The 20,197-nt window shown below is 36.5% G+C and overlaps 1 protein-coding gene across 1 annotated transcript in view; it reads right to left on the bottom strand.

The window, feature by feature from the left end:
- Positions 1-293: 293 nt before the first annotated feature.
- The window catches only part of PPP4R3A (protein phosphatase 4 regulatory subunit 3A), a 41,808-nt gene continuing 21,904 nt past the window's right edge, over positions 294-20,197 (bottom strand). The window contains exons 5-15 of the mRNA XM_084207266.1: positions 12,273-12,350; positions 12,051-12,167; positions 11,447-11,563; positions 11,055-11,186; positions 10,864-10,966; positions 9,776-9,934; positions 8,435-8,604; positions 6,757-6,899; positions 4,009-4,199; positions 3,324-3,550; positions 294-1,074 (exon numbers count right to left, since the gene is read on the bottom strand). Coding sequence (XP_084063392.1) covers positions 961-1,074; positions 3,324-3,550; positions 4,009-4,199; positions 6,757-6,899; positions 8,435-8,604; positions 9,776-9,934; positions 10,864-10,966; positions 11,055-11,186; positions 11,447-11,563; positions 12,051-12,167; positions 12,273-12,350 — 1,551 coding nt within the window. The 3' untranslated portion in view covers positions 294-960. The remainder of the gene's footprint in view (positions 1,075-3,323; positions 3,551-4,008; positions 4,200-6,756; positions 6,900-8,434; positions 8,605-9,775; positions 9,935-10,863; positions 10,967-11,054; positions 11,187-11,446; positions 11,564-12,050; positions 12,168-12,272; positions 12,351-20,197) is intronic.

Genomic DNA, 20,197 nt, shown 5'->3' with positions numbered 1-20,197 from the left:
TCAACAGGTGCTGCTGTAACTTTTAATACAAAATATTTAGTCACAAAATAGTATTGCTTTTATGCACATTGTTGCAAGATTTTTTCTTCAATAAAAACGTTACCATCTTCCATAAAATCCTCAACATTTTAAGAACGGTGATGCAGAACAAAATTACACAGTGTGAAACAGGTACCAGCACAACAGTGAGATTATATTACATCAAAAAATTTTAATGGTCCCAAATATATACTCAACAACTAAGCATACACTCAGGGGGGCAAAAAAAATTATGACACAAAAGTGACCACATCTAGAATTCCACTCAATCTTTAATCAAGAAGGGACAAACAAATCCCCCACCTCAAAAAAAAAAATTTCTGCAGTTTAAAGGGCAAAGGGAACAGATTTAAAAAAAAAGAGGAAACTTTATATTCGGCCCTCCCCCGCAGAGGTTTTTAAAACCTGTTGTAGCTCGAGTAAAATGTTCAGAATGTACGATTTCAAAGGCAGGTCTCTTTTATACAAAGAAACTGCTGGCATTCTTAACTAGTGAAGAATTATGGCAAAACCCGCCTTTTCTTCAGAAGTCTCATACATGGTCCAAGAAAGCATATTCTGATTGTAGCAACTGACCAGCCAATCCAGAGTTCCACTAACAAAACTCCTGCCCTGTTGGCTTTTTTTTTTCTTTTTTTTTTCTTTTTTTTTTGTTTTGTTTTGTTTTCCATTTCCTTCCCTGAGAAAAGGGCAACATGTGGTCCAAGCTGGAGAGCTCAAAGGCATAAGTCTTTCCCCTAAATGAAGTATTTCTCCTTCTTCTGCTCCTTTGAATTGGCACTTGATTGGCAGAAATCCATTTGTATAGGTTGATCTGTGTCATACACAGTAATTCACAAAAGATTGCTGCTTTGCTGTGGGTTTGTTTTGTTTTTGGAAAAAAATCCTTCCCCAACTGGTAATATTCTTCAGCAGTTGCCATTATGATGACTCAAGCTTTGCTTTCTTTGACAAAGGTAAAGTTTCCTCTTTATCTTCATCTTCATCATCCTCTTCATCATCATCAGGATAATCTACAAGCCCAACGAGGCCTCCCTACAAAGACAGACCGAATTATTACAATCAAGAGAATGTTTGTACATTGATAATTCATGATTGCATGTGTTTGCACAGAATATTGCCATTAGTACACTGGTTCAGAAAGTTTTGAATAAAATAATGTGGAACAAAAATAAATCCTTCAGTATGAATGAAAATGACATTATCTGAGAAATGTTTAAATGAATAAATCCAAAATGGGGTTCTACCTATCCAACTGGAAATATTGCCAGCTGAAATTTAAGTAAAGCCAAAAATTAACATGATTTTGGCTAAGTGTCACTGCAGCTCCATGTGTAAAGACATAGTTTATTTTTACTGAGCACGGCTGACTGTATTGAGCAATCTGGAAGCACTTTAGAAACAAATGCAGAATATCTTCAATTTAAATTTTTGAATTATGATACTTTTAGAACACAGTCTGTCTGGCAAAAGTTAAAGTGTATAGTGACAAAGAATTTTTTTACTAACATAATTGAATTATGTGTACTGGTTACGTAGTTTAAATAACTTGTCAGCTGAAAATGAAAATGTATCTAATATCACTAAAAACTCTCTTGTATTGCAAATACCTAAAAATTTAAGATTAGGCAGCTCTGGACCCTTGAAGAAGCAGCATGAACTTCTGAAAATTCCCCGAAGTATACTATGTTACAATTCTAAAGCATCAAATACTTTACTCAAAGGTCCTATTATTTATTCAGGTGCCTAATAATGGACACCCAAACAAGAAGAGTTCAGTCAACTGTAAACCAAAATACAACTTGAAAAGCAATTACACATATTCTGTACAGTCACATCCACATAACACTGAGTACACTACACCTAAAGCAACAACATAAGCTAATTAATGAAAAACCCAATTTCAACACTGTTTCTAGTTTGTGACTGGCATGTTTTACTCTGAAAAAAGGTAAGATACCTTCTGCCTGAATCCAGGACTCTTTTGCAGTCCACTGCATGCTCCTTTTTGTAACCTGACCATTTTTCTTCTGTCACCACTACTTGAATTTGTGGAGTCAATACTGCATCCAATATATTCCATATGTTAAGACTCCATTTCAGACTCAAGGAATTACATTGTCTGGGAGAGAAAAACCTCTAATAGACTGAATGGATTTGCAAGCCAATTCCATCCCTTTTAAAAAGCACTTGACTAACTCTTGGGTTATGCAAGGAGTTTCCTCCACCGAAGGCTTTAGAGAAAGTGTCCTTAGGTTCTTCCATCAGCCAAACACTTCTGATCTAGGTGTTTTCAAGAGAATGCAGTCCAAATGCAAACTCTTAAGTCATGCGGAGTAGAAAAAAACCCTCAAACCCTAAACCCCCATTTACCTTCACTAGATATCAGGTGAACAAGCAGTATGGTAGCATTACAAAACAAGGTGTTATTCCAAGACTGTTGTTATCAGTGTTATTCCAAGACTATCTGACAACTGACATACTTACCCCATCTTTTAGAAATGGATACACTTGTTATGAAAATAAATTCTCATTATCTGAACCGCACTCTATCAACATTACCTTATCTGCCCCCTGTGCTGAGAAAATAGCAGTCACTCTACTTTCCTGACTCAGTTCGAACATTTTTATTCAAAAATCTGATAAAATCCAACAGTGTCCTAAAACGTATTTTATAATGCCAGTTTTGAATATTCACTGCAAGTTACAATGCTCTTTTAAAGTGTCCTTCTTCTTCTACTTCAGAATGTTCCAAATCAAAACTGTAAGTTAGTTCAAAGGTAAAAATGTCACACTCAGGTATTAAAAATTGTTCTGGCTTACAGCAATCACCATCCAATGCAATTTATTTCTTCCACATAGGTCAGTTATAGAATTCTGAACAATATTAAAATGGTGATAGTAGAAATCCTCAATGGATGTGCAGGGCATTGTGGTGTCTACCAGAATTTGGCTATGATTCCAAAATATGTATTTTTACCTGTCAAATACCCCTGTGCAATTTAACATGAGCACAGTGTTGTCTGTATTTGACTGTAAATATCACTGCTAAAAGCAACTAATGGCATGCTTCCTACTTGACCAGTCTGGGCATTAAAAGAGCTTTTATTTCTTTCATATAGAGCAGATCTCATTAAAAATGATGAAGGTCAGACAAGAAGTACACACAAACCAGACAGTCCATTACTGCTTAACTTGTTGGGACTCACAGGAACTTCAGAGAGATGCAAAAGCAAACTCCTACACTGTAACAATAAAGCCAACCTACAACCATTCAAAATTACCTTAGTTGTAATAGCTGCCATCTGAGATGTGCTTTTAGAAACTGATCCAGGTGAGCCAGGGGACCCTGGAGACCCAGGGGACCCAGGAGATCCAGGCAGATTACTTGCAGATGACTGGCTGGTAAGGTTAGATTTTGTACCACTGGAAAAAGAAAGCTTGAAACTCGGGCTCTGGCGACCTGAAAGGTTAGTTTTCAGAAGAACTTCCTTTTCTTCACTCTCTTTCACTGGAAAGAAAAAAGGCAAAAAATAAAGCAGTATTATTGAGTGAAATGTTTAAATACGAATCACTTCACTATTTGGGAAAAGGCTTAATACTTTATGTATAACTCAGTTAAGTGAGTCGTCATAGACTTTTTCCTTACTACTATACCACATACCAGTGGTTGTCACTGACCAGGAATGAACACTTTTGTTCTACCAATGGTATCACCTGATCATTTATATAGAAAATTTTGAGTTAACACATAACATTTAATTATAACTCAAATAAAACACTGAAAAGCTTGACAATCAGATAAGATTTTAATTCAAATGCTTTAAGAAGTCTACAACACATTTTGTGTCATTCTGCCTCTAAAGACAACAAAACTGATGTTGCAATTTCAAAATAAATAAATGCAAATCCTTCATTGCAGCGGGACTGAATAATGCCAAGTTATGGCATTCTCTTCTCATTACTTACATTTTTTTCTTTCCATGAATTTGCTGATAGGGTCCATAATATCCTCATCATTTTTAGGCTTGTCAGAAGGGGGCACCACTGCCTCTCCATCTTCCATATCATCTTCATCAGTATTAAACCACATTTCCTCCTCATCCTCCAGGGTTCTTGCATCCCTTCTGTACCTGTGGTTTCTCAAAATGGAGCGCATGCTGCAGAACAGGAGGTTTTAAAAGCTTAGATTCAAAAATCAATTTATATTAATAATAAAACTTCTACTTGACACTCAGTGACAGCTTACAGATCCATACATTGCAGAGCAATAAAAACACCAGCAAAGCACACCAACAAAATAAAAACACACACAAAGTTCCCTATTGTGAACCTTTGTATTTTCAATAAAATATCATTAAAAACGTCTCTGTATAAAGAATCAAAGTACAAATCTGCTAACAGCAGATGCAGACTACTTGATCAGTACAAAATTCTGTAGCATATAAACAGCACTATTAAAAGTAATTTTAGTAAGTCTCACTGAAGTGTTGCATTCAGGCTTGGTTTACCAATTTGCACTGGTAAATAAAAAGTTGTAAAACAAAGAGCTTAGAAACATAGACGTATTATCTGAAAATACTTTGTAACCTGATAGTATTCAGGGTCCAATAAGTTAAAAAAACGTAATAAAAATCTAACTTAAACATGACTCCAATTTTAAGCAGATACATTGAAGAGAAAGCTCTCTCTCTCTCCGACACATCCACCTGTTACAATTTTTGGTCACTTATCAGTATTTCCCATTTTTTAGAGCCTTGGTTATGAACTGCTACCTCTCTCTCCCTGTTTGATCTATTATCAATGTTGGTTTATCTCAGCTCCACCTTCCTTTTCTCTTTTCTCAAAGAAGCAGTATTATGGTCTTGGAGCAGAGGGACAGGGATGTGGCCCTTGGAAAAATTGGGAGGAGAAGTGGAAGAGACATTGAAAACATTTTCATTGCTAGATGTTAACAGTCAGTTTCCAACAGCAGCATGAAACTCTTGATGAAGCACTTCACAGTTTACTGGATGAGATTTCATGTTTTTCAGAAAGTGTCTGTAGTGGTTTTGGTTACTGGGATCAAAATGTTAATAATACAACCTAGACATCTGCATTATGGAGTGCAGGATAAAGCCAGAAAGGAAAAATTAAAACATTACAAGCTGTTGAGTAAAAATGCTAAATGCACTTTTAATAATAAATTTAGTTGTAAGTAAGTTGCTTGCCAGCATTATCATACATCTATACATACTGCATCATTTTACATTTTATTTAAACTCAAGTTCTGCTAAGAACACAAAACTATAACTTAAGTGGAACTCTAATGAATAATTTCATGGCCTGTGTCAACAATATGTTGGGCTCCTTCTTTACTGAACTATTCTTTGCTAAAATATGTAAATAGATTCTTGTTATTTGTGTGTTTTATTATTTCTGGGTTTTCACTTTAAAAATTACATGCACTGTGAAAAGACTTGTGCAGCCACAACATCAGATGTAGGAAGAAGGCTGAGCTACAGACCTACTGAAGCTCTATTTTCTGTTGGATAAACTCAGGCAGCACAACCACTTAGCTCAACTTAAGCCAAGAAAAAAACTACACCTTTACTTGCTATACTGGACGGAAATTACTGAAGAAAGCAGCTGGGTGTTCTTTCCTGCGTATGAATGAATGTAAGCAAGAATCACAGCCTTGGATTTCACAGCTGTTTGAGTGATGTGCTTAGCTGACATAAACCAAAATAATAACATCTCACTTTTTACACCTTAGTACTCAAAAGTGCAGATCCTGCACATGATCTTGAAAGTGCTTCAATGTTTTAAAATAAATCTATATTTACAGTCTCATTTTAATTGCACAACTCTCACATTTAAGTACTAAGAAATCTTGTGGCAGGAAATAAAAGTCTGAAATGTCAAGATATCCTAGTAGGACTAATCAGAATTAATTTAAATGCGTTTTCAAACTAATTCAAGACAGCAAAACAAGAACATATCTTGCTAACAATCCTTAAGAGTAACTCATCTGTTCACACAAGCAGTCATTTTGTTTTAATGAAACTTGACATAAAGCAAAAATAAATGGAGCAAAAAGGCCTAAACTTCCTATTTTTATACATCTCAGCCTTTTAAACTTGAGCAACTGTGTACTAAGGAAGGGAACTTTTGCTCTGGCAAACAGAAAGAGCAATTCAGGCTTTGCATCAGATTGCTTTTTACTCCATCAGCAGATCTAACAGGGACAAAAAAGCATTCTCTGAAAATTTCTTTTTACGTTCTATTCCTCAGGCATTTTGATAAAGCTTATCTAAACATCTACTCCCACAACTAAAATGAAAGAAAATCTAACGTGTAAATTTTTGAAGGAAAAATCCACAGAATGGTAATTCACAACTGACAGTCTTTCAAATTAGCAGTGGAAATACGTTGTTTAGAGAAATCCACTTGGTAGAGATACTTGGTACGCTTCCAGCCTCATTAAAGTATTACAGATAAGTTCAAGATATGATAAATTAGCATTATGACTGGGGGTCCAGCAACTGATGTTTGCTGAAAGTTGATGAAAAGTCTATAGCAACACATTTGAAAAATCACACTTTTAATCAAGTAAACTCAGCAAGGTTTGAGATGCAAGCAGAAGTCTAAATTATCTGTATTTCCCAGAACAAGAGAACAACCCACCAGTAGTCTTATAAGAGAATTAAAGCATCAAGAGCATTTAGTGTATTTTACCTGTCAAGTTTTGGATTATCTTGTCTTTCCCTTTGTTGCTCAAATCGTAGTTTCAGTCCTTTGAATGTCTGCACATAATCTACATCTTCCAGTGCCTTCCAGTAATTTTCAATTACATGAGCTGTTAACGATTTTATATCTTCCTACAGGAAGAAACAAACATAAAGTGACTTATTTTCATTCAAATTAATTTATTTAATACAATATAAAAAGTATCTGAAATGAGAATGCCATAGCAAGCACTGTAGTAATTAACTTATGCAAAAATGAGTATATAAGTATGTAAGCGTAATTAAAAATCTAGAGCCTCAAGTATTTGATTAGCAAACAACACAAATTTTCTAGCAGTATCTCCTTCAAAACATTACAGAACCTAAAGCCTGATAAAAACCGTACTAAATGCAATCCTAAAATGTCTTTCCACTGTAACTGAGAGATATTTTTACATTGATGGAGAGCATGGCATGCAGTCCTTCAGGAACAGGCTGCTCCAGCAAGGGTTCCCTGTGGGTCACAAGTCCTGTCAGTGAACCTGCTCCAGTGTGGGCTCCTCTCTGCACAGGGCCACAGGTCCTGCTAGGATCCGGTTCCAGCACAGGCCTCCCCAGGGGTCAGAGCCTCCTTCTGCAGGCCTCCACCTGCTCTGGGGTCCTCCAAAGGCTGCAGAGGGATTTCTGCTCCACCACAGCCCTCCAGTGGGCTACAGGGAGACGGCTGCCTCACCATGGACATCACCATGGACATCACCATGGGCTGCAGAGGAATCTCTGCTCCGACCTCAGCCAGTGGCACATTCATCTGGAGCCAGCTGGCACTGGCTCTCCTGAACACAGGGGAAGCCTCCAGCAGCTTCTACAGAAACCACCCCTTTAGCCACTGCCCACCACTGCCCGTGCAAACCCAATACACCACTGTACAAGTCACGACCACCTATACAGGTGAACTTTTTCCACAGCTTCAAAAACAGTTTTCAATCAACTCTTCCATGATGATCAGGTCATCTTATTCTTGAATTACCTTGAGTCCCAACTCAAAGAAGAATGAGGTGATCAACACTACAGATTTCAAAAGGTGACACAGTACATGGTGACTTACTCCTTGACAACTGTCTGCACCCTATCTTGGCCCCATTTACCACATTTACAGTCTGTACAGCATCTTGTTAGAATCTGGATGCAAACAACAGCAAGGAAATAGTACTGTGCACACAGCCAAACTGGCATGAATATTTAAGAGACTCTCCATGGACGGAACTTGGTAGCACTCCATTAAAATAATAAAAAGAGATTGGTATCTCTTCTGTATAATTCCATATTCCATTGAATTGACATTACAGAGCACAGCTAAATTTGATGGGTTTGCAGCAGTAGTTTCTAATTACATTCCTGTCATAACAAGCCGATCCAATCTGCATGATGAAATTTGATTAGTGTTGCCTTTGCAAATCTGGGTACTGTGAGTACAGTATCAAATGAATTTAATCTTCAAGTAATGGTACTGTTTGAATGTAAGAAAGAACATGTAACAAATATGTAATAGTGATACAAAACAAGGTTCATAAAAATGCAGTATCATATGGTCCCATTATGATAGCATAATTTAGGGGAAAAGCAAAATGAAAAGTAATCTTGAATTACATGACTAAACAATGCAGTAATTAGCATATAATAGCACTCACCACTCTGATAAATTCAAACATCTCTATTATGGCAGAGTTCATCAGATTATAACGGGAACCATTATTTAGAAATGCTTTGACCACGGGTTCAAACAAAAAACTTTTCATTATGTAACGGTTGTAGAATTCATCCTTTAGCCCAATTATCTTTCTCTTGAAACGAAGGGCACCTGGAACACACATGTTGTCAAGAGTTTTTACATTTAAAAGCAAAATTGCAGAAATTGTAGTAATCAGCATTACTACAACAGTTTACAGCCTCAGTTCATATACAGCAATACATTCAGTCCTTCTCTGCTTCTCAATAGTCTTGACTACACTGCTGAATATTACTTACCAGTTCTATCAAAAGAAATCCTCCATCAAAACTGTACAAATGGAAACACCTCTGCTCACTGAAGAATTCATATAGTATTGTTCAACTATAATACTACTGATATAAAAATATATTTCCAATTTTTTGAATTACTTATGGTAAAGGTAAAACATTTTCTCAGTAAAGGAGCTCAGAATTTGCTTATCATCCTTATTATTAAAATATTTGGTTAGATTTAATTAGTTCTATCAGATTAGAATATAAATGATCTCATTTTAAAATTGGTAAATGACTTTTTATTCACACACATAGTAAGACAAAGGTTTGATTTACAACCACTTTAAAGCTCTTTCTGAAACTCCAAAGTGTACACAAGTGAGAAAATGTCCATGCATAAAGTACAGTATCACATGGCAGCACATTTTGCTTCGCAACCATGTGTACAGGTTATTTGGCTACAAAAAGTAAAATGTACTTATTGTATGGTACTGCTCAGGCAACTTAAAGCTTTGTTTTTTTAACTCTATGTGCACAACAGAATTACAGAGAAAATCTCCTACTTGCCTCTGGAATTGTCTGCTTTGACACTACTGAGCTGAGTGTGGTCAAGAAACTACCAGCCTGAAGAGCAGCACACTGAACTTCTGTACAGTTTAATGCCTTCAGGTAGTCATAGCTCTAATTAAGTACCTCTGATAATTTCTACTAAAAAGCCATCAAAACTTACAATGTTCTCTCAATACATTCAAAACTGACATACCATCTCTTCAATTCCCCTCTCCACTGACAAAAAGCAAAATCCTTCTTTTTTAAGGGGAAAAACTTACCTATAAATGCAAAATTATTTACTAATAGTAGCTGATATAACTATAATCTAGTATGAGAAACATAGACTATAATGGTAGAACTTCTGTATTCAGTAAAAAATTGTCATGATCCATGGACAGTTTTTTTCCAGCAGAGTGAAGATATGTATCAGTTCACATCCACAAAATTCTAGTTTATTCCTTAGCTTTCAAACTTACACAATGCCAAGAAAGCGTGCTTTGAGGCCATAAGAACGAGTACCCTTCGCAGGATATCTTTGTTAATAATGTAGTTTTTTATGTGATAGGTATGATGTTCTACACAGAAAGTTAGCAATTCCAGTATTAATGCCAAGAGTTGAGCTGTCTGAAAATCATCTGTAATAAAAAAAAATCAAAATAATTAAATGTATCTGGAATACTGCCTTTCAGAAGCTAACTTCAACTATCCAACTGCACTCCAGTAAACATTTTTACTGTTTACAAGCTTTTTTATTTTCCCACAGACATTTTATGGAACATGCTGCAGAATGTTTAGTCTTTAAGACAGAAACTGAACAAATTTCTTATGGATTGAGTATTTTCTATGAATATAGATATGGAAGGAAACCCTTAAAATACAGAACCACTTACATTTTTCTTAAATAGGTGTTTTAAAGTTCAGAGTACAGAACTTAACCCTAATACGAGTTGTCAGGCTTATTTAACCAAATCACATTATGATGTCCATAAATCTAGATCATAAACTATTGCCCCATATGCAGTGTCTTGACTAAGTTTACACCAAAACCGTGATCTGTAATGCCTTTTAACTAAAGTACTATGCAAGAAATACCTCAGTGTCTTTTAACACTTGTAAGAACTGCTGGTAGCATCCAGCATGAACAATTACTTCATCACTGATCTCTGCTTTCTTAGTCTGCTGAAGAAACAACTCTCAAATTCAGCACACCTTCCCAGGGGAAATGTTGCAACATTTCTAGTAAACCCTGACCTTAAACCATTTAGAAATGTTTTGAAGTCTATGTCAATGAACTGCCCCATGAGTTCCTAAAAATTGTACAAGTATTTTATTTTTTGCTAAAGCCAAATTTGCAGCAAATGTTGTTAATTTCTTAAATCAGGTCTCTCTGCAGAGTTTTGTACTTATGCATTATTCAAATGATTAAATATCGAATCAGCATTTTACTTTGAACTATGTTTCATAATCTCAGACTCAATTTATTTAGATGGAAAATGTTCTTTGACAATTATTCTAAACATTGACATTCAACAGCCTTGATGTGCCCAAAATCCAGTGTCATTACCTTTGCTAGGCTTGTCCTCTGTAGTATTGGCCAATAAAGGGGCTGTCAGAACATGCATACAGTGTTTGTAGAAGAAACCCAAGAACTCTGTCTTTTCTGTTTTCTAAGGAATGAAAAAAATATATGCAACATATATCATCAAATACTCTAAAAAAAATCAAACACAATTTCATTTGAAGGTATTTACTTACATTGGCAGTGGCAAGCATGTTTTCTGGATCAACTAAAGTACGAAGCAAACCCATGAGTAGCACTGCTCCTCCAAGTTCAGGATCTGTGTCACAAATCATGTGTTCTATAATGAGGTTAATGAGTAATATATCCTAAGAGGGGAAAAAAAAATCAATTCAAATGCTACTCCCTTGCACCAAATCTGAAATTATACAATGCAACAAGTATCTGTGAACAGGTGAACTCATCTCACCTAGCAGAACTCTTTAAAACACAGCAGTTCAGTGTCCTGTTACCAAATTCCAAATTACTTCTTTGAAACTAGGGCTCATAATCATAAATATACACCAGTAACTTCAAACCCCAGTAATTTCCAAAACAATACCCCCATTTCTGAGGATTCTTTACTTACATCATCATTCTGCTGTGCTTCCTGCATGACAAATTCTCGTACCATGGATGGGTTGTATTCAACCAAATATGAGAATATATCAGTGGCTGCACTTCGTACTTGTGCATCATCCATACCCTGGAAAAGTCAAATAAAATCGTGCTGTTTTCTTGAAAGGGTTAAATGAACCAGAAAACATACAGCTTTAATTCCTTCTCACAAATCACACCTAACTATTACTAAAACCATATTCTAAAACTAAGTCAACTTGTACTTCTCTGTAAATTTGACAACAGTTGGACAAAATAAATTTTATGGTTTCCCTGTCCTTTGATCTATTTCCCTATTTACTAACTTATCTGGATACCAAAAAGCAAGCAAAGCTAGAAAAGCAAATAGGAAAACAAAAACTGAAGAATGCCAGGATACTTACCAATGTCATACTGTAAAAGCTTTGAAAGTTTTACAAAAATATTTTGAACATTCTGAATCTTAAGCTAGGACAAACCAAAGGAAGCAAACAAAAAGAAAACCACTTGTTGAAGTTTGTACTGAAGTTACTTTTTAAAAAGCCTCTCTGAAGATAAACAAAATTGTTATGACAAATAGAATTCAAATGACTTACCAATATGACTTCAAGTGCAGGCAGTATGCCCATATTTGACAAAGTTTTGAAAAATGCATCTCTGTTTTGAGGTTGCAGTGTTTGTGAGAATGCACAAAACTCTTTCAGAAAATTTACCTGAAAACCAGGAATATACTAGTTTAGTAATTAAAAAAAAAAAAAAAAAAAAAAGATTCACATGTCACTTTGTCGTAGCTGTCACATATTTTACAGATCTCTTACCAATTCCTGTCTTTTCTCCTCGTCTGTGGCTTCATCTGTTAGTTGTGCAAACAAGTCTGTCAGAAATTTTTCATCTTCCTACAAAAGCAAAACAATACCATTTGTTTATTTGACAATATCAAAAGGCATCCAAGTATAATATCAAATTCTTCTAGATCATGCTTCCCGGAATGATGAGAACATATGTTTGTACACTGTAATTAATCACATCAGTATCAACTTTCTAATTCAATTTCCAAGTAAATTAATATGCATCTTGTTTTTGAGCTTTAATCAGCTTCAGCATTCCTCTACCCACAGAACAATTCAATTACGATGTTTGCTGCACTGCCTTCTAGTTGCCCTTTTTCTACCTTCTACTGCAACTCTCATTGTTTTGTCTTTGACTTCTTCAACTTCCTTCCCCCTTGTCATATGCCAGTCCCCCTAAATCACACTACCCTCGGTCAGCTGTTTACACACATTTATAAACAACGTCCCCCACACAGCCCTACAGGACACACACATACATGCATATCTTTGGAATGTTATTAGATCTCTGAAGCAGAACAAAAGCAAGGACACAATGAAGGGAAAGCTGCCTAACAGCAGGAATGAGGTGAGCTTCCTTCCTCCTCAATGTTGTGAAAAGGATGAATTTAGAGACCAAATCAAAACAACTGTTCCTATCGCATACAGAATTTATTGGATATTCTGGCTGACAGCAATCAAAACCCATTCCATTATTTTCACACAGCGGTACCTTAGCAAAACTATAAACAGCTCCAAACACATTACAAATGTGTATTTAGGTTGAAAGAAGGAGCAATATTTAGCTTTCCATAACCTTTACAGTCCTAACAACTAGGAGATTATTAAGGCAGAAATAAACCTTCTCCCATCCTTTTCCCAGTGTTATGCAGCAGTAAGGCAGCAGTTGCTTGAGAATGGTTCCAGTACATCAGGCACTAATACATTTTTTCAGAAAGCTGCCACTGTTGTTTCTTGTGAAGTCAGTAACACATGGATGTGCAACATCCCTCCATCCCAAAACCACAGTGCCAGAAATCCAAGCTGCTTTGCCCACGTTTGCACTGCATAAAGCAAACCCATGAAAGTACTTCAGATACACACACAAAAACTTTCTTGTGTTGTGAATTACCTCAGTACCTCATTCAGGCTCACCATGGAGCCCTGCTGAGGAAGTGAGTACCTCAGTTTTGATAGCATACCGTGCTAGGCTGCTACAACACTGCCACAACACAATCTCTACATGGCACTGCACAACACAGATAAACCCACAACAGGTTGGCATGAACTACTATATCTCACTGCACAATAAGGTAAACCTTATATTTAGAAGATGCCACATTTTCTCTTGTCTGATGCTGACCTGTGCTCCTAACCTGACCCAACAGACAATGAAAAAGAGTGATTTCTGTACACAAGTTCAGGTGCTGTTTCAGTGACTGCAAAATCAAAACAAATGGATGCAAGAGAGGCCTCACTTGAAGTATACCAAAATTCACATTGGAGGATCAAGCACAGATGTAAATTTTGACTTCCAGAAATATACCTTAAGCTTTGATGGGAGAATGCAAGGGTGTTTGACTACCTGCTATCCAGCTGTTATATGGCTTTGTAAGTTTTCTGTTCTAATATTTAACTCATTAGACATCACAGGCAACCTAAGTAACCCCAGTAGACATACTGACATATTTAGTCACTGAAATCAAAAATCAAACAAACAAAACAAAACCCCATAAAACCCAGTTCTTTTGAAGAATATGCAGGTTCTTTTCCATGATTAGCAGTCTATTTAAGAGAAGGCCACATAGTTCATTTCTCTTTTTGCTCTTTTGATCAAGATGTAGAACTAATCTTATCTATGAAAACTACTGAGAAGATGCATGCTTATCCCCAGTTGGAAAGCATAACCCCTATTTCCATTCTCACTGTGAAAGCAACTTTTCACCTCTTCCATGGTATTTGAGAGTAAGCGCAAGTCACCTATCTTAGAGTAATCACTGTGAAAAAATAATGGAAACTTCAGCAGCAGACAATCATGGCTCATACATATGTAAGAGTAGTGTACCTCTGGGGAAAAAAAAAAAAAGGTATACAACATTACCCAAAGTATCAAACTGGGGGTTTTATGTTATGGAAGGAGAGCCCCTGTACTCTGAGTGCTTTGAGGGTCTCATTTATGGGTCTCTTAAGTGTCCCAGAGACAGAGACAGCTGAAGAAGTTGCACATCTGGATCTATGTGCCAGAGCAGCACAGGCAGGAACTGGCTGGGCAGGACCCCAGCTCAGCTCTGACCAGATCCTGCCACATCCCTGACTTGTCCAACATGTGGCTGTCTCCAGCAGAGGGCAACCCACTCACCCTGTTACTGGGCTTGCAAACCTACGGGACTTGTAAAGGGAACCTAAAACTGGCAAGTGAAAGACTTCAAAGCTGGCACTTAATATTTCAGGACAAATTTGCAGTAGTTCAGTACATAACTATTTTCCAGCATTCCAAATATAGACTATAATACAGTATTTTACAATTCTGCATTAAATATAATACTGAAACATATCTCCATGTCATGTCCTCTCCCAAATTCCATTAAATACCTTGCACTTTTAAATTAACAAGATTACCTGAAATCTCTAGGCTCCAGAACAACCATGACCTATTTAAAATCAGACAAATTAAAATGGATCTGAATGATTGAAACATCCCACCCTTGCATGGATAATATGCAGTAAATGGCACTTACTCCAAGAAAATAAAAACAACTTCCTACTAGCTTCACACTTTGGCTTAGCCCTGAAAAGCATTCAGCATTTATCTCATTCCAGATGCTTAATGAAAGGCAGACAGGTTGCTGTTCATGAGAAAAGACCCAATCCTCTCACATATATAGAAGAAGTGTCATTGCAAAGAACATTGTAAGTATAAGATTCTCTCTCTCAAGCTGTAATCAAGCTGTAAAATTACTGACAAGGGCAATATATCTAACAAAACATTCCTGAACAATCCTGCCAAGACCCGTGGAAATGCACAGTCTGAGAGCAGAGTTCACATATTTTAGAAGTCACAAAGCACCAACACAGAATGATAGAATTACACGAATTTGAATGTTTTCTTTTTTTTCTTCAACTTGTAAAAATTCCTCAATGTATGTCTGTGAACACAGTGAAAATGAATAATTCTCTGCAGTATGTGGTCTTTTCACACAGACAAGTATCAAAACACATTTAGCTCTACCTTAGAAGCTGTGAAGGTCACAACTGTTTTCCAAGAAAACCAAACTGCAACCAGCAGTTTATGATGTAATTGTGGATTCTAGGTACTTTCCCCAGGCACAGAAATTAGCAGAAGTGCAATACTTAAACTATGTGTATACCAGACAAGATCTAAGTCGATGCTTCTGGATTTAACACATTTCAAAGCTCACGAAGATAAAAACAAGCCAGGCCAACTACTCACTCAATTATTTATGACTTTAAAAACCAGAAAACCCACAGATAAGCTAGGGTCACAAAAAAGGACACTATTTACATTTGTGATTCAACTTCCAAAGTAGCCCTCCTCCTCCTAAAAGGCACTTAAAAAAAGGATTCTTCAAAACCAGGTCCCTCTTAAATATAATTAACATTCAGTTATCAGGTATTTTTGTGTCTGTTATTACAGATAAATGACATAAAACATACTTTTCTCAAAAAAAAAAAAATCAAAGAAACTCAACACCACCCAAACCAGAAAGAGATCACACATTCCACCCTATATTCCACCTCCATATTAATTTTGGGCAGAAACAATATTTTAGCCCATAAAGTGAAATTTTCATAAAATATTACTAGCAAACAGATAATTACCACTTCAAACACACATTCCTTCCTGCTACCACACAAAAGATTGCTTAGTTTAAAATCCCCTTTGTATCAGACTGCCTTTCCACACATGCCTTCATCATGCACTACCTTCACTTGAATCAACACGCTGGAAAAAGTAACGAGACCCACCAAATGACTTTTGTAGTTTCTGAACACGTGAAAAATAATTTTCTACAAATGAAGAAGCTAACCCCAAATATCACAAGCATGCACCACTTGCAAATGTCTTCCACCAAGTCATTTCCCCCAGAAAGTGGTATCCTTTTATACTTGATTGCAAGGTGAATTTTGCTGAAAGTAAATCTCCAGTTATTCCTGATTGAACTACTATAAGAAAGCAGACTGGGTTTGGGCAAAACTACCAGTATGCACTTACACAACTCTTCCTCCAAAACAACTACAGATAATCATCCACAGGACTCCTAAGAATTAGCAACTATCTGTAAAACCACTTTCAAAATTAAAACCTGCCTATCATTACACATTAATACAGTAAAATATACAGATATAGCTAAATACCTGCCATCTTTTAGCTCTTGAAAAGGGATATAGGGACTATCAATAATATGACTTCTGTATTTAAAAATTCTGATTTACCAGTACAATAATACCATCTGATCACTGCTCTACCAGGCACAAAAACTATTTTAACATATGTCCAATTTTCCCCTTCTGCTCTCCACTCTCCTGAAAATTAAATACATTGAAGTCTAAATGCACATACCCAAAAGTAATCCTAAATGGAAGATAAAGATATTGCATGATCGTGCTGGCAAAAAGAACACACCAGAGAAAAGGGGGAGAGAACAGAAGGAAATAGTGTTTGCTCACTCTATGGTGCAGTTTTGCAAGATTTTTTTTTTTAATTAACTAGTTAATAACACAAAGGGAAAGAACTGGTGGCCTCCAGTGTGCTCATTAGTATTTCTTTTTTTAAATTGCAAAAGAGCGTAATATAAAGCAAGAAACACTATTTACCTGTCCCACCCCCACTCTCAAAACTTGGCCAACTCCATGTTTCAGCAAGTTTCTTGGTGGCTATGACATCTCAAGACTAGAACAGGCTGGACCCTAAGCAGTAAGAGTATATCAGGAGGGGCTGAAATTGCAAAAAAATGCAATTCATATCTTACATGTATCTTACACATTGTGAATGAGAAAATCTGTAATTGAGTAATTTTCACAGCAGTCAATTCTGCAGCGGGAATACTGTTTTCATGGCATTACTATTCATCATGCAACAATGATATCTAGTTCAGTGAGATGACAACATGCTCACTTAAAATAACCTATCTTATAAAATTAAACCACAAACAAACTTACCTCCAGTTCTCAGAAAAGCCCATCAATATAAGGATACTTTTAAAAAACTTATCAGAAAGCTACCTTCATGAAGAAGGAAGGAAGAAATTGGTTCATAACCCTAATGCCAAAGGTTACCTATTTTCTGGTTTTGGTTTTAGTACAAAAGGGCAATAGTTATTTTACCTATCAAAAAAAGCAAAGTGATTGAAGCAAGTATCTTCCATGACTTCAGAATTAATTTTTTTTAAATACATACAAAGTCTCTCTAATAAAGCAAGAACTCTGAAGAATCAGCATATTCTCATCTTCAATATTAATTATAACTGAAAAACTGACTTTAAATGCCAGTGCCCTTTAATGACCGTAAATGGCCTATCTTGACAGTAAATGCCTTAAATAAAACATAGTGGTAGTTCTGAGTGAATCACTCAGCTTGTCAAGAAGCATAAGATACAATCTGTACAGTCTTGTACAAACTTCTATTCACTTCTCTGAAACTAGAGTCTGGCTGAGTTAACTGAGATGAGAGTACTGTACGGTGCCGTTTTGGTTAATACACAGCCTGACATGGAAAGGTCTCATTACAGCTCACTTCTTTTCCATGATGTAGGTAAGAGTTTTTCTTTTCTGTTCCTTCACAGCCAGAGAGAGAGAAAAGAACAGAATACTAAACAACTCAGCTGTACACATGAGAGTTGCAGGATGCCATGTGATATCAGCTACTCAGGGAGTTTACTTTTATCCTGGCAAGTGAAACTTCCCAAAAAGACATCTCTTTGGTCACATCCTCAATGGTCCAAGAGAAACAACCTCAAATCAACAGCAGAGGCATTAAAGCCTTTTTTATTCATCTGCTAGGAACTTGAGAATCATCCATGGCTTCCAATAAACTACCATGAGGCAACCCAGAGTCTTTTCAATTAATAATGACTTCTAAAAGAAACCACTTCTTAAGTACACATGTAAGGTTGGTGAGCACCAAGATCTCAGAAGATCCAAAATAACAAATGCCAGGAACTACAGAGAACTAGATGTCCTTCATGCAGTAAAGCCCCCTCACTCACACAAGTATTGTAATACCAACTACAGGAACACGATGTTAAACCACACACAAATGGAAGAAAGCCCTTAGGAATTAGTTACAGAAGTGAAATCAACAAAATCAGTCTTTTAATTCAGTTCTTAGAGCATTATTTATTCTGTGTAAAGGAATAGGAACAAATAGCATCATATGTTTTATACACAGGCTGTAGGAATGGGGGATGAAATGAAACTAGTGCAGAGATTACAGAAAAGTGCAACCTGGCCTATAGCTTTATGAATAAATAAATGCCAGGGAAGTAGGCTGAACCTTGGGTTAGAGCTACATTGATTGAAAAGTCAATCAATCAATCAATCAAGCCTTTTAAACTCTTAGAAATGCAATGGACACGTAATTTGTGAGTCTTTTTTAATTCCCTCAAACCCAAAAATTGATCAACAACATCAAATTACTTCTGACAGATTCTTACTTAAAACTTAGGGAGTTCTCCCTCCTTGCTAGAGAGCTGTACTGTGAAAGTACTATGAAATGCAGTATAGCACAGGGTGTATCTTTCTTGTGTGCTCTCATTCTGGGCTCCTCAAAGCTGTGGAAAGCACTTCAACAATTCCAAATGTTTATCTAACTTTGAAATGCAATGTTAATTCTTCTTGCTCCAACATACACGAAGTCTACTTTATTCTCAACCATAGAGAACAGCACTGAAGGTAACGTTGAAAAATTTGCTGCCACACAACAAATCAAAATCAGATCTGAGTCTTTATTTCAACTGTAAACTGCAACTAACAAGTCTGGCAACAACACAAAACCTTGATATTGTAACTCAAACCTACCCAACAACTATTAACCCAACACAAGTTGTAAGAGACAGAAAAACAGGAAACTGATCAGTCTTTAGTCCTCAATAAAGTCATCTCAGGATGTAAAACACACCCGTAATGATTTTGCAGGATCAGGCCCTCTTTTTCCTTGCCCAGTTTTCTTTTTTGAAGCTCAAGATCTCTCTCAGAATCAGCCACTGTCACCAAGACTCCTGAAAAATTCTTCCCCTCCTCCTGCTCAAGTCAAAATAAATAATCCTCAGAAATTTGCTTTTAGCAACGCTTGCAAAGAGAGCAAGACATTTTTGAGACAACAGTCATAGTGGATGCTCCAGGTGAGACTCCTTAACTGAGTCTTTTTCAACATTCTCTCAAAGACTTGTAAACTTCTTCAAAGGGGCAACTCCAAAATGCTGAAGGTCTTCTGACTGTTTTAGATAAGCAACTGTGACTTTGTTTATCAAAGACACACACCCCGACATGAACAGTTTGGTTCACCTGGGCACAAGCTGGGGCCTGGCACTACTGAAGATGCCTGAGGTGTTTCACCTGACAGATTAAAGCTCCAAGAGAGTGGATTAAGTAATATCAGTATTCTGATAACCAGGTGTGATGGAGGAAAAGTTGCGAGGCCTAGTTCTGACAATTATTTGCTCTATGAGCTTGCAAAAGGAATTTTCACTCTCCTTTGCTATGTATTTTCCATGAAATTATACAGGGTACATCCTGAGAGTCAAACTGAAAAAAATCATAATTAAAGTAATCAGTAACATCTAACACTTAGTCCATTTCTCCAGATCAGACAGTCCCTACTAAGACAGTGACTATTCATTTATTAAACTCTGGGAGAAATAAGATAATGATAATTAACTTTGACAAACCAAAATACT

The sequence above is a fragment of the Fringilla coelebs genome (genome assembly GCF_963513975.1).
Source record: "Fringilla coelebs genome assembly, chromosome: 6".
In the NCBI taxonomy this organism is placed as follows: domain Eukaryota; kingdom Metazoa; phylum Chordata; class Aves; order Passeriformes; family Fringillidae; genus Fringilla; species Fringilla coelebs.
The sequence above is the reverse complement of the archived record's forward strand: the minus strand, read 5'-3'. Positions and strand labels throughout refer to the sequence as shown.